At 54.9% G+C, this 12,992-nt stretch overlaps 2 protein-coding genes across 2 annotated transcripts in view; both read left to right on the forward strand.

Moving 5' to 3' along the window:
* The window catches only part of LOC143692629 (uncharacterized), a 331,852-nt gene that overhangs the window by 2,050 nt on the left and 316,810 nt on the right, over positions 1-12,992 (forward strand). The gene's annotated exons all lie outside the window — the stretch shown is intronic.
* Positions 7,245-8,177, forward strand: LOC143692560 (olfactory receptor 14A16-like). The gene has a single exon (XM_077172807.1). The coding sequence runs from the start codon at positions 7,245-7,247 to the stop codon at positions 8,175-8,177; it is 933 nt and encodes a 310-aa protein (XP_077028922.1).

The following is a 12,992-nucleotide window of genomic DNA, read 5'->3' on the forward strand; positions in this document are numbered from 1 at the left end:
CAGGAAATTGGGGAATCCCATTCCTGAAGCCCGGCCCGTGGAAAGCGAGCATCCCAGCTGGTGCCAGCCCTGGTGGCCATGGCAACCACCCCGGTATGGGGTCTCCATGGAGCTGCCAAGGGACTGAGCATAGCAACAGGGGGCTGGTGATGGTTGCTATGGAAACTGCCCATAGCAACAGTGGACTGGTGATGGTTGCCTGCTAAGGATCAGATTTGTCACAGGCCCTCAGAGGGGTTCCATGGGGACATTCCAAGAATCTCCAGGCTGTTCCAGAGCTGGAATGTCACAGGCAGGGGCTCCATGGAGACCTCCCAGGGGTTTCTGGGATGGTAAAGAGCCCTGTGGTCAGAGACAGTCACAGCCATTCCATGGTGACATCCCAGGAGTCCCCAGGCTGCCAGAGAGCTGGGATGTCCCAGACACTCACATGGGTTCCTGTGATGGGCACAGTGGGAGCTTCAGGCAGCGTTTATTAGAGGAGCTCCTGTTGGGTCACAAGGTCCAGAAACGATCCCCAGTGCTCCCCATAGATCCCCAAATGTCACTGTTGAATCAGTGTTCCGTGGTTTCTTTCCAATGGAAAACAAGCATCCTTATCCTCCAGGTGTCCATGTCTGAAATTGGGATTCCACCTCCAAAATTCTGGATATCCAAAGGTTACTCCCAGGCACAATCTGCCAGTACCATCAAGCCTGGCTGGCCTTGGCCTCTGGATGGCTGCCCCTGCAACACTGGGGCTGGGTTCTTCCCTTCCCATGGAGATAACTGGGACACTGTGGAGACCTCATGGAACCAAGGGGATCCTTGTGGCACCACTGGAGCCCATGGAACCAAGGGGCCATGGTGACCCAGCGGGGCTTCATGGAACCCAGAGACCATTATGGCTCCGTGGGGCCTGATGGAACCATAGAGACCATTGGGACCCTTCAGGGCCTGGTGTCACCAAGGGGGCATTATGGCACCTCAGGGCCTCAGGGAAGCGAGGGACCATTGGGACAATGTGGGGCCTGATGGAACTGAGGGAACATGGAACAGGCCTGGCTGGCTTGGCTTCCCAGGGGCCACCTGAAAGGTCTGGCTGATGTGGGGATGTCAAGGGCTGCCTCTCATCAGCTCCTGGAACACTGGGGCTCCATGCTTTTCTTGCTATAGAAAAGAACCGTCCCTCTTTTTAAATGTCCATTGCCAAAATTGGTATTCTCTCTAAAAATTTTCCTATATGCAAGGGTTTCTCTCAGAAAAAAAACCTGCCACTTCTGGCTGGCCTTGTCCTCTGGTGGTCACTCTCTTCTGCCTGGCAAACACTGGGGCTCTGTTCCTTCCTTCCTATGGAAAAGAACCAACCTTCATGTCCAGGGTCCATGGCCAAAATTAGAATTTGGCCTCCCAAATTCCATATATCCAAAGATTGCTTCCAGACAACAGTAGCAAGGACAGACATGTCAGGCTGGCCATGTCTTCTGGTGATTTTCTTAGACTCTGAGTTGAATGCTTTCAGTTGAAAAAACCTTGGAAAGGGTCCAGAGATCTCCCAAGAAGTGTTTTTGAGGACTTGGGCACATGAGCACTACATATGGACAAAGGAGCTCTGTGCTCTGTGCTGTTGTGGTGGTTTTGCATCATGTAAGTGATGTCCTAAGAGAAGCTGCTAGCAGTTTCCTCCGTGTCTGACAAAAAAAACAATCAGTAATTAGCTTTGAGAACTGACAATCTGTTAAACCACTAAGGAAACTGTACACGCCTCTGTGAAGACACATGTTAAAGATGAGAAAGCCTGGGAGGGTCTCTTTCCCTTCTGGCTGGCACAGAGGTAACAAGGCTGACCCGGCCCCGTCTCAGCCAGGCCAGGCCGGGCGGCTCCTGCCGTGGGGCCGGGCCCCTTCCCAGGGACCCCGCCAGGCCCCATCGGCTGCCGGGCAGGGCAGGGGAGGCCGCGGGGCCGAGGCCGGGCCGGGCCATGGCTGCAGTTGGGAACATCTGGGCCCTGCTGAGCCCTGCCCCGCCGCCAGCCCGGGCCCAGCCAGGATCCGCCGGGCCCCAGGAGCAGCCCCGGGCCGGGCCGGCTCGGCCAAGATTCTGCCACCCTTGGGCTTCAGCCGCAAGCCCCGGGCAGGGGCAGGAGAAGCCATCGGCCCCCGGCCGTGCTGCTGCTGTGCTCTGGCCTGGCTGCTGAGATCCTGGCCCTGCCCCAGCGCGGCCCATCCTGACACAGCCCCAGCACAGCCGCTGCAGAAACCTCCATCGTAAAACAGCTCCGGCCGCAAGCACCGAGCCCGGCCGGGGGCACGGAACCATCTGCAGGTCCCGGGTGAGATATGAACTCTTTCAGTGCTTCCATCCTCCCTCCAGTGAGAGAAAAGGACAAACTGCAGGCACACAGGGGAGCAACATGAAGACACCGAGGTCACTGAAGGGGAAGCTGAGTCCCAGATGGGAGGGATGAGGAGATGCCTTGATCTTGGGGCTGAAATCTTCTTGTAAAGCTATGGAGAAGGATGTAATTAATATATCAGACTCTCTTTTTCCCTATAACTAATTGAAAATATGGGGAGATGACCTGTTCAGCAAAAACCTCCATGCTAAAGTAAGCAAATGTTGAAGTAGCTGTGATCCCATCAGAAGTTTAAACAGAGAAAGAAAGAAGAGTAGTGAGATGCTGTGCCCTCAGGGAGAGAAGAAGAAGATCTCTGTTCTCAGAGATGAAGATGATTTCAGAAATAGATGAAGAGAATCTTTGCTCTTCAACAGCTCATCTTTAAACTCATACCCCATTAGTTGACATGGCCCATAAACACAGCTGTGGGAAAAGCTATGAAAAATGGAAGGGACTTCACACTTGCAGATTTTCTGGGCAGCTGCTCTTTGTGGGAATTGAGAGCCACGAGAGAACTTTTTTCTTATGGAGAAGTCTCCATAGCATGAAAGAGAGACTCCTCTCCCTAAGTGAACTGAAGAAAGACTGTTCTAGATGGTGTAAACTGACTGAAACTTTCAGGTTTTGTCTCCTTGCATTGTCAGTAAGAAAGAAAAGGTTGTAGGGAGAGGAGAAGTGTTCAGATTCTTATTACTCTTTCTTCTATTTACTGGTAATAAACTTTTCTATATACCCCTTTAAAATTTAAGCCTACGTTGCCTTTCTCCTAATGCTGTCTCACAGCAGGAAATGAGTAAATATATTCCAGTGAGTGAAATTGGTAATTAGCCAACACTGATCCCACGGCACGAAGACATGCATTGGCTGAGAAATCTCAAATTAGCAAACCAAAATCACTCCAGATACGTTCCTGATAAACTGCATTAGAGCAGAGGGAAATCAAGGCAGAGCCATGGCTTGTCAGGACTTGCTGCAGCCTGATGAGCCCTGTGGTGCATTTGGAGCTGAGCCTTTGAACCTCAGCGCCTGAGAGGAGATTGCACAAACCTTTCCAGGAGTCAAAGGCAGAAGAAAACCCCAAAGTGTCTCAAAGCATGAATGGGTCTCAGTGAGACCATCCCCAACACAGGCTCCTCATGGACTCCTTGGAGGAGACAATTGGAGGCGAGGATGGACCAAAAACCTCTCAGAGTCTCAATGTGGAAAGGAAATTCCAAACTACCTTAAAAATTTTGAGTATCTCAAAGCATTTCTGAGCACCAGAGTGTCAGTACAAAGCTCTCAAGGGACTCGTTAAAGCAGATAATTGGAGCCATGATTGCAGAAACCTCTCACAGAGTCTCTATCAAAATGGAAACACCAAGTACCTTAAAATAACTCAAGTACCTTGAAGTATTAATGAGCCCCACTGAGTGTTGTTACTGACAAAGCCTCTCCAGGGACTAATTACAGCAGATAATTGGAGGCCATGATTGCACAAACCTCTCAGAGACTCCAAGGCCAAAGCCAAAGCCAAAGTCCTTTGAAAAAGCTGCAGTCCCTGCAGGGAGCATGAAGGAGCCCCCAGGGCCATTGCTGAGCAAGGCTCCCCAGGGACTCCTTGCAGCAGATCCTTGAGGCCACTGGGATGTGGGCTAGGGGGGGATGCTGAGGGCAGCACAAGGGGCTGACAGTGCCCAGCCTGGCTGGGGCTGTGCCAGGAGGCCCCAGGGCCTCAGGACAAGGTGTCTCCTCCCAGCCCTTGCTGGCACAGACCCTGCTGTGCCCCAGGGCACCAAGACTTGGCTTCTCTTTGTCCCCACCTGTCATCACTGCCTGCAGTTCTCTGCTCTGCCTGGGGCCTGGGGACACTTGCTCAGTCGTGTCCCTCTCTGGGAGCCATTAAAAGTCCAAGAAACTTTGGAGTTGGATTCTGGCTTGCAGTTCTGGAGAGGTTTCTTCATCTCCCTCTCAGGGACTGATGTTCAGGGCCTGAGCACAAAGCCCCAGAGGCTGATTAAAGTCCTTGTGCTGTGTCTGTGCTGCTGAGCTGGGCTGGGCTCCTGGCACAGAGGCAGCTCCTGGTCACCAAGAAGAGCTTCAAAAGCACATTTCTCTGGATGAGCAGCTCTTCTGCCAGCCCAGCAGGGCTGGGGCTCTGCCTGCAGCCAGCACGGGCACAGCACAGAGGCACAGAGAGCTTCAATCAGTCAGGGCTGGGAACAGTGCAGCTGCAGGACAATGCAGCTGCAGCTCCTGGAGCCATCTGCTCAAGCTGGAACATGCCAATGCCTGCAGAGCCTGTGAGTACATTCTCTGCTTGTCTCTTGTGCAGAGCAGCCAGGGGTGCCCAGGGCTGTCCTGCAGAGCAGGGTCCTGCAGCCCAGGGCGCTGTGCTGGGGCAGGGACTCTGCTGCCTGCCAGGGACAGCTCTCAGCCAGCCCTGGCAGCTGCTCCCAGCACTGGGGGACAAGATCTGGGGGGAAGGAGCCGCCCTGAGCAGGGCAGGGGCTGCTGCTGAGAGGGGCTGGGTGGGGCAGGGCTGCTCCCAGCTCCAGACCAGCCTGGGCACAGCTCCGCAGGGCACTTCCCAAAGAAGGTAAGCCTGGGATTGCTGGAATGATCACGAGCTTTCCTGAGAGTGATTTCCATTTCCTGCTTGGAGAAGGATGGGAAAGTTGGGGTGATGACAAAAGGATTTTTGCTTTTTAAATATTTTTATATATTCATAGATCTGTTAATTACTGCTATATAGTTATAAAACTATAATCCTTACTTAAATCTATTAAACTCTTAACTAACTCTATTAAAGTACTATTATATACTTATATAACTTTTATCCTTAATTTAGTCTAGCATGTTTCCTTACCTCTCTCTTAGATTTTAGAACAATAACCTGACTGTCTAAATACAGTCCTGAAATATTGTATGGTCTTATAGGAAGAGGACCTATAGGAACATTTTGGTTTTTAACCAGAATCTGAGCAGTCATTACAAAAAGTGAAGGCAAAGAAGCCCTTGCACCTATTCCAAAGTTTTGAGCCAGGGGTGTGTAACTGGGGCAACTGAATCTCCTATAGGATGTTTCTGTTAAATTTCCTAATTAATCAACCATAATAAATTGCTGAAATCAGGGGCTGGGTGTGCCCCATCCCCACTGGGACACCTGACAGCTTCCATTTTATGTCTGGTTTGTACTTTACTGTTCTAACACTGTTGCAAGGGTTTTTATTTTTTTCTCGTTTGATTATAGACAACAAGGGGATGAGAGAAGCAGAACAGGAATTGTAATCAGATACAGAATATTCTGAGTTGAAAGGGACAGACAGGATCATCAAAGGAATGTCTGAACATTTACAGAGAGTCCAGAACTGTAACTTAGGGTGGTCAGTGTCTCTGCTGGGAGCCTCCCAAATGCCCTCAGCCACTCCTCAGCCCTGCACAGCAGCAGCAGCATCACCTTTGCAGGGCCCAGCAGGGCTCTCCTGAGCTGCCCTTGCCCAGCTGCACACAGAGCCTGCCCCAGCCAGGGCCCTGCACACAGGCAGGTTTCTGTAGGGCCCCAGCCAGGGCACACAGGCTGGGATGGGCTCTGTGAGCGCTGGCAGGGACAAGGCTCCTCTCAGGAGGGAATGTCCAGGCCCAGGGAGATGCTCAGGGAAGCAGAGGGGGCTGAAGAGAGCAGGGCTGGGGCAGGAGGGCACTGTTGGTGTGTGGGAGGTGCCGGGCACAGCTGGGCACGGGAACACTGTCCTGAGTGCCCGGCTGTCTCTGCCCTGCCCTCTCAGGCACAGCACCACAACATCTGCTCTTGGTTCTGCCCTGCCCTGACATTGGCACTGTTATCTGCTGCTCTCAGGGAGGCTCTGGCATCTGCAGCAGCTGAGTCAGGCACTGCCCTTGGCATTCCTGCCAGGCAGGGCTGTCCATGGGAATGGGGTGTCCAAGCTTGCCTGGCACCTGTGGGGCTGTGGGCAAAGCAGTCCATGGCAAAGGGGAATGAGCTGAGCCCCCTCCCTGAGATCCCATCATGGGCACAGCAAGGGATCTCCTTGCTGTGCCCTGCCAGGCTCTGAGCTGCCCTGCTGGGTGCAAATCTGTGCCAGAGCCTCTGGGAGTTCCCTGAATGTCCCACGGGGAAGGGCAGAGCTGCCACAGCTGAGGAAATGCTGCTGGGTTTGCCCAGGGAGCCGTGAGTGTCCTTGGCACAAGGGGGTGCTGAGACCTTGCCCAGAGACCTTGAGAGAGGGTGAGACACTCAGGGATCCCTCTGCTCTGGGCAGGGTCTGGTTTATTCCAGACTGACCTGGGAGTGTGATTGGGCTCTGATTGCAGCCAAAGGTGCAAAGCCAGGGCAGTTGGGAACAAGCCCATGCAGCCCCTCACCTTCCCTGAGCCACGGGGAATCCTTTGCCTCTCCCATCTCTCCGTGGCAAACATTGAGTGCAGCAGAAATGCTGGGGATTTGTGACCTCAGAGAGCCAGGAATGATGTGTGGGTAGGAAAAAAATTCCAAAAATAAATTCCCACAATCCTTTGAAAGTGGGAGTAGAGAGGCTACCACGCCTTTCTGCATTAGGAGGGATTCCCCTGACCAATTTTGACTATCCAGTCCCTCTGCCCCATGGCCACAAACCCAGGGCAGAGGGGCAGGGATGGCTCCTCGAGAGCCCCCATGCACAGGCCTGGCTGCTCCTGGCACACTCAGCCAGCACAACTGGAGCTCAGGCAGGGACCTGGGTGAAGGTTTTCCCAAAGCAGGAACAAGGCTGGGTGAGCCCCATCAGGGCAGTCTGCAGGGAATGGCCCAGGTTTGGCCCAAAGCAGCCTCTCCTGACTTGCCACTGTCCTTTCTCCATGAACAGATCCCCATGTGCAGCCCCAGCAAATGTCCAACAGCAGCTGCATCAGGCACTTCCTCCTGCTGGCATTGGCAGACACGCGGCAGCTGCAGCTCCTGCACTTCTGCCTCTTGCTGGGCATCTCCCTGGCTGCCCTCCTGGGCAACGGCCTCATCATCAGTGCCGTAGCCTGCGGCCACCACCTGCACACGCCCATGTTCTTCTTCCTTCTCAACCTGGCCCTCGCTGACCTGGGCTCCATCTGCACCACTGTCCCCAAAGCCATGCACAATTCCCTCTGGGACACCAGCAACATCTCCTACACTGGATGTGCTGCTCAGCTCTTTTTCTTTATGTTCTTCATCTCAGCAGAATTTTCCCTCCTGACCGTGATGTGCTACGACCGCTACGTGTCCATCTGCAAACCCCTGCACTATGGGACCCTCCTGGGCAGCAGAGCTTGTGCCCACATGGCAGCAGCTGCCTGGGCCAGTGCCTTTCTCAATGCTCTCATGCACACAGCCAATACATTTTCCCTGCCCCTGTGCCATGGCAATGCCCTGGGCCAGTTCTTCTGTGAAGTCCCACAGATCCTCAAGCTCTCCTGCTCACACTCAAACCTCAGGAAACTTGGGCTTATTGTAGTTAGCCTTTGTTTATCATTTGGCTGTTTTGTGTTCATTGTTTTCTCCTATGTGCAGATCTTCAGGGCCGTGCTGAAGATCCCCTCTGAGCAGGGACGGCACAAAGCCTTTTCCACCTGCCTCCCTCACCTGGCCGTGGTGTCCTTGTTTATCAGCACTGGCACATTTGCTCATGTGAAGCCCCCCTCTATCTCCTCCCCATCCCTGGATCTGTCAGTGTCCGTTCTGTACTCGGTGGTGCCTCCAGCCCTGAACCCCCTCATCTACAGCCTGAGGAACCAGGAGCTCAAGGCTGCAGTGTGGAGACTGATGACTGGATGCTTTCAGGGACATTAATGTGTTGGCCAATTTCTGCAAATCACTTGCAATAGAAGTCATATTTGTAATTTCTAGTGGGTTTGGTTGTGATGGCATATTTTCCTTTGTTTTAGGTATTCATATTGTCCACAATAAAAAGCCACTGTTTGTACCGATTCTCATTTTGTTTCTCTCCACCTTCCCTGTGGCCACAGACTGTGTCAAGGAGGGGCTGTGCTCTCGGTGCCTTTAAAGGAACTAAAGGATCTCCCAGCAAAGTTTTCTGCAGAGATGCCCTTTTGTTGCCATCTCTGGAGCTGCAGCAGCAATGTCTGTGTGCAGAGCTGGGGCAGATCAGTGCTGGCCCAGCAGCTGTGCCCAGCAGCAGCAGCAGCAGCACTTGGTGTTGCCAGTGCTGCTGCCGTGGCCCTGCCCCGCTGCCCTGGTGGCCCTGGTGTTGCTGCAGGGCCTGAGTGCTCTCGGGGCCGGGCACAGCCCTGGGGGTGGCAGTGCCGGGGCTGCAGCAGGGACAGGCCATGGGCACTGCTGGGGCAGCGCTGACGCCTCAGGCCAGGCCCTGGGGGCTCCAGGCTCCTTGCCCAGTCTCTCTCAAGAACACGGCCAGGCCAAGGCTCAGCACAGAAACCCCCGTCAGCAGCCCCAGGCTGGCCGTGGGCAGGCTGGGGGCAAACAGCATGGCTGGGGCTCTGCAAGGGCCCTGGGGCAGACGGGAAGGAGCAGCAGAGCAGGGGCTGATCCATGCCCAGTGCGCTGCACAGCCCAGGGCAGCGTCCCAGAGCCTCCTCATGCAGCTGCCAACAACATCCCCCCTCTGCAGCCCTGGCCTCTCCCCCAGCTCACACAGGTGCCCCATCCTTGCAGGCACAGACACGGCAGCACTGCCTCAGCAGCCCCTGTTTGCATTGCACACAGCAGGGGCAGCACCCCCATGCTGTTGCTGTGGGGACATGAACCTGAGGGAGCACAAATGCCATCAGGCCCTGGGGCCAGCAAGGCCTGCGGGACACCAGGGAAACCACTCAGCTTTGTCCTGGCCTCTGCACTCAGCCAGAAAGTTTGTTCCCATCAGCTGGGAGTTTCCTGTGCCACTGCAGACGCTGTTGCTCAGAGCCAGGGCTGCCTGGCAGCCACCCCCAAACTGCCCTGAGCATTTCTTTTGCTTCTCCTTTGCTTTCTCCACTCTTCCTGCTTCAAATGTCTTCCAATTGCACAGCCCTGTTCCCTGCCCTGCAAACAGCCCATCCCTGTTTGCCCTTTCCTCTCTGGCCCCACTCCCCATTGCAGTTCCTGACTTGGCCCCATGGGAACGTCCCTTGGGCAGCAGGATCATCCTACAAGTGCTGCAGGAATTGTCTGCAGGCTCCTGCAGTGCCTGCTGCTGCTCCCTTGCCAGAGGCACCCCAGGCCAGGGGGGCACATCTGGGCTGCTGTGTCTGCCTCTGGGGCTCCCTGTTCTGGGCAATGAGGAGGAGCTGCAGAGGCTCTGCAGGACTGACAGGATGGGCTTTGGGGCTGCCAGGAGAAGCTGAGGGACCTGGGCTGCTGGAGCTTCTGCAGAGGAGGCCCAGGGCTCATCCTGCAACTGCTCCAAGGGTGGTTTCAGAGAATCCCAGAATCAGCAAGGTTGGAAAAGGCCTTGGAGATCAAGTCCAACCTGTGCCCTGACACTGCCTTGTCTCCCTTGAGCCTCCTCTTCTCCAGGATAAACAACCCCAGCAGTTCCCTCAGCTGCTCCTCACAGGACTTGTGCTCCAGACCCCTCCCCAGCCTTGTTTCCCTTCTCTGGACACGCTCCAGCCCCTCCAGGTCCTTCCTAAATTGGGGGACCCAGAACTGGACACAGCATTTGAGGTGCTGCCCAGACAGTGCCGAGCACAGGGGAAGAATCCCTGCCCTGCTCCTGCTGGCCACACCATTCCTGATCCAGGCCAGGAGCCATTGGCCTTCTTGGCCACCTGGGCACACTGCTGCCTCATGTCCAGCCTGCTGTCCATCAGTCCCTGCAGGTCCCTTTCTGCCTGGCTGCTCTCCAGCCACTCTGTCCCCAGCCTGTAGTGCTGCAGGGGTTGTTGTGGCCAAAGTGGAGGACCCAGCACTTGGACTTGTTAAACCTCACCTCGTTGGATTTGGGCTCTGGATCCAGCCTTTCCAGGGCCCTGTGCAGAGCCCTCCTACCCTCCAGCAGATCCACACTCACACCCAGCTTGGTGTCATCCGCAAATTTGCTGATGCTGAACTCAATCCCCTCATCCAGACCATCAGTGCAGATATTGAAATCCACGCTGGCTGGCTCTGATCCCTGGGCCATCCTGTGGGTTCCCTGTGATGGCACTCAAGGTGATCTGTTCCATAACCTTGCCGGGCACCCAGGTCAGGCTGACAGGCCTGGAGTTCCCCAGCTCCTCCTTCCAGCCCTTCCTGGGCATGGGCTCACACTGGCACCTCCAGTGCTCTGGGCCCTCCCTGCTGAGCCAGGACTGATGGTAAATGATGGAGAGCAGCCTGGGGAGCTCATCCACCAGCTCCCTCATCCCCCTGGGATGGATCCCATCTGATCCCATACACCTGTGAGCATCTGAGTGGCTCAGCAGGTCAGCAGCTGCTTCCTCCTGGATTCCAGGGGCTGTTCTGCTCCCTGTGCCCAACTACCAGCTCAGGAGATCACTTGTCTTGAGGACAACCTGTCCTAATATTAAAAAATTGAGAAAAACAAGGTGTTAAGTAGCTTAGCCATTTCCTTGTCTTTAGTTACTATTTTCTCCACTTTATCTAAGAAAGAGTAGAGGTTCTCCTTCTCCCTCCTTTTTGCTATTAAATTTTATATAAAAACTACTTCACATTTTTTTTTCAGATGCTGCCAGGTTTATTTCTAATTCAGCTTTAACCTGTCAACTTTTTTTTCTGTATAACCTAACTACATCCTTAAACACTTTCTGAGTTAATGGTCCTTTTTCCCCCTGAGTTCCCACAAAAGCTCCATGGACAGCCAGGACAGTCCTTTTCCTCACCAGCTCATCTTTTGCCACACTGGGACAGGCTGTTCCTTCCCCCTTAAGATTACTTTCTTGAAATGTGTCCATCCTTCCTGGACCCCTTTTTTTTAATGGCTGTTTCCCTTAAAAGAATCAGTACCTGATTCGGTACTCCCCAAATCAGCATCCTAAACAGGCCAAAGCCTGCCCTTCCTAATTCCAGTGTCAGCAATAAAGAGATTGAACTGACCAGGCCCCAACCCTGAGCTGTGGGGACAACCCTGAATGTGACTCCATTTATGAGCTGCTCTGAGTGGCTGGGATTGAATGAGGGAAATGGTGGTGTGGGGGTAGGGACAAAGTCTGATTGATTGTAAGCCATGAAGGGTCTGGATTTTCATACCAGTCTGGATTTTCATACCTGTTCAAACTTCATGAGGAGGTGCTAGGGATAAATATCAACTGGACATTGCTGATATCAATCCATAAACCGGAGAAGGTACAAGGACAGAACAGTTCTCTCTGCATTGTTTTCAATATTTTATATTCACCTCGCATATACTTCTGAAAAATGACTAATTAGCCACAGAAGAATTGAAAACTTAAATTTTTCCCAAGGGCTTTTCTTCTTCCGGCGTTTTGAAAAAATGTTTATGAGCTTCTCTCACTGAATTCCTAAACTGAACAGCTCAATAAAGACAAGGCCTCTGGAGTAGGAAAATTCATCAGCAACCTCCAAGTGGCTGCAGATCCATCCCCATCAGAGCAGCAATGAACAGAAATGGGCACAGCTTTGTGGCTGCCCCAGCTCTGGGATGGGCCCTGGGCCTGGAGCAGGAGCGGCTCTTGAGGGCCCCAAGGCCGGGGCTCTTGTGCTGCCCTGGGCAGATGGGATGGCAGCAGGGGCTGCAGAGCTCTCAGCACCTCAGCCCCAGGGGAGCAGGGCAGCCAGGGAGCCTCCTTTGGCCTTGGCCAAGCACCTTCCCCCATGGCTGGGGCTGAGTCCTGTGGCAGCTGCAGCTGCTGCTGTGGCCTTGGCAGGGGCTGAGGCCGTGGGGCCAGTGGCCAGAGCAGCCTGGCCTGAGCAGAGCTGTGGGGCCAGAGCCGGCTGGGCTGGGCTGGGCTCAGAGAGGCCCTTGGTGCTGCCCAGAGCTCAGGGCAGCTGGCAGAGCTTGCAGGGAGCTGGGCTGGGCTCCGAGAGCCTGGCCCAGAAACCATCAGTGTCCATCTCAGCCTGGCTGAGCGTGCAGGGGCAGGACTCAGGCCAGGCCTTGTGGGGCAGGGCCAGCGCCTGTGCAAGGCATTGCAAACAGGCAAGTGGGCCAGAGAGGAGGCTGCTCTGTGCCCTTGGGGGCAGGGACAGAGCAGGCAGGGGGCCCAGGACATTTGTCAGCGCCAGCCTCTGTGCCCATGCGTTGGCAGCCCTGGCTGCTGAGCCCAGCTTTGGCCTGGGCTGAGTTTGGCTGTGGCCCAGCTCCATCCTCCTTCGGGGCTCAGGGCCTGTTCCCGGCCATGGCCAGCACTGGCTGCCTCTCTGCTGGCCCAGAGGCCGGCAGAGCCCGGGGCAGGGCTGTCTGTGCAGCCCCACAGGTGCCACGGGCTCTGCAGGAGCTGGCAGAGGCTGCCCAGCAGGGAGGCCATGGGGCACAGAGCCCCAAGGCTGCTGTGGGCACCACGGCACAGGGGCCGTTCCCAGCCGCAATGCTCCTGGCCTGGGCTGGGCCTGCACAGGGGCTGGGCCACCATGGCTGGGCCAGCACAGGGCCACAAAGGGGCCACTCAGCCGCTGCTGGGGCTGACAGCAAGGCCAGGCACACACAAGCAATTGCTGAGCATGGCCTGCGCTGGCCAGGCCTGACTG

This window comes from Agelaius phoeniceus (assembly GCF_051311805.1).
Source record: "Agelaius phoeniceus isolate bAgePho1 chromosome W unlocalized genomic scaffold, bAgePho1.hap1 SUPER_W_unloc_2, whole genome shotgun sequence".
In the NCBI taxonomy this organism is placed as follows: Eukaryota; Metazoa; Chordata; class Aves; order Passeriformes; family Icteridae; genus Agelaius; species Agelaius phoeniceus.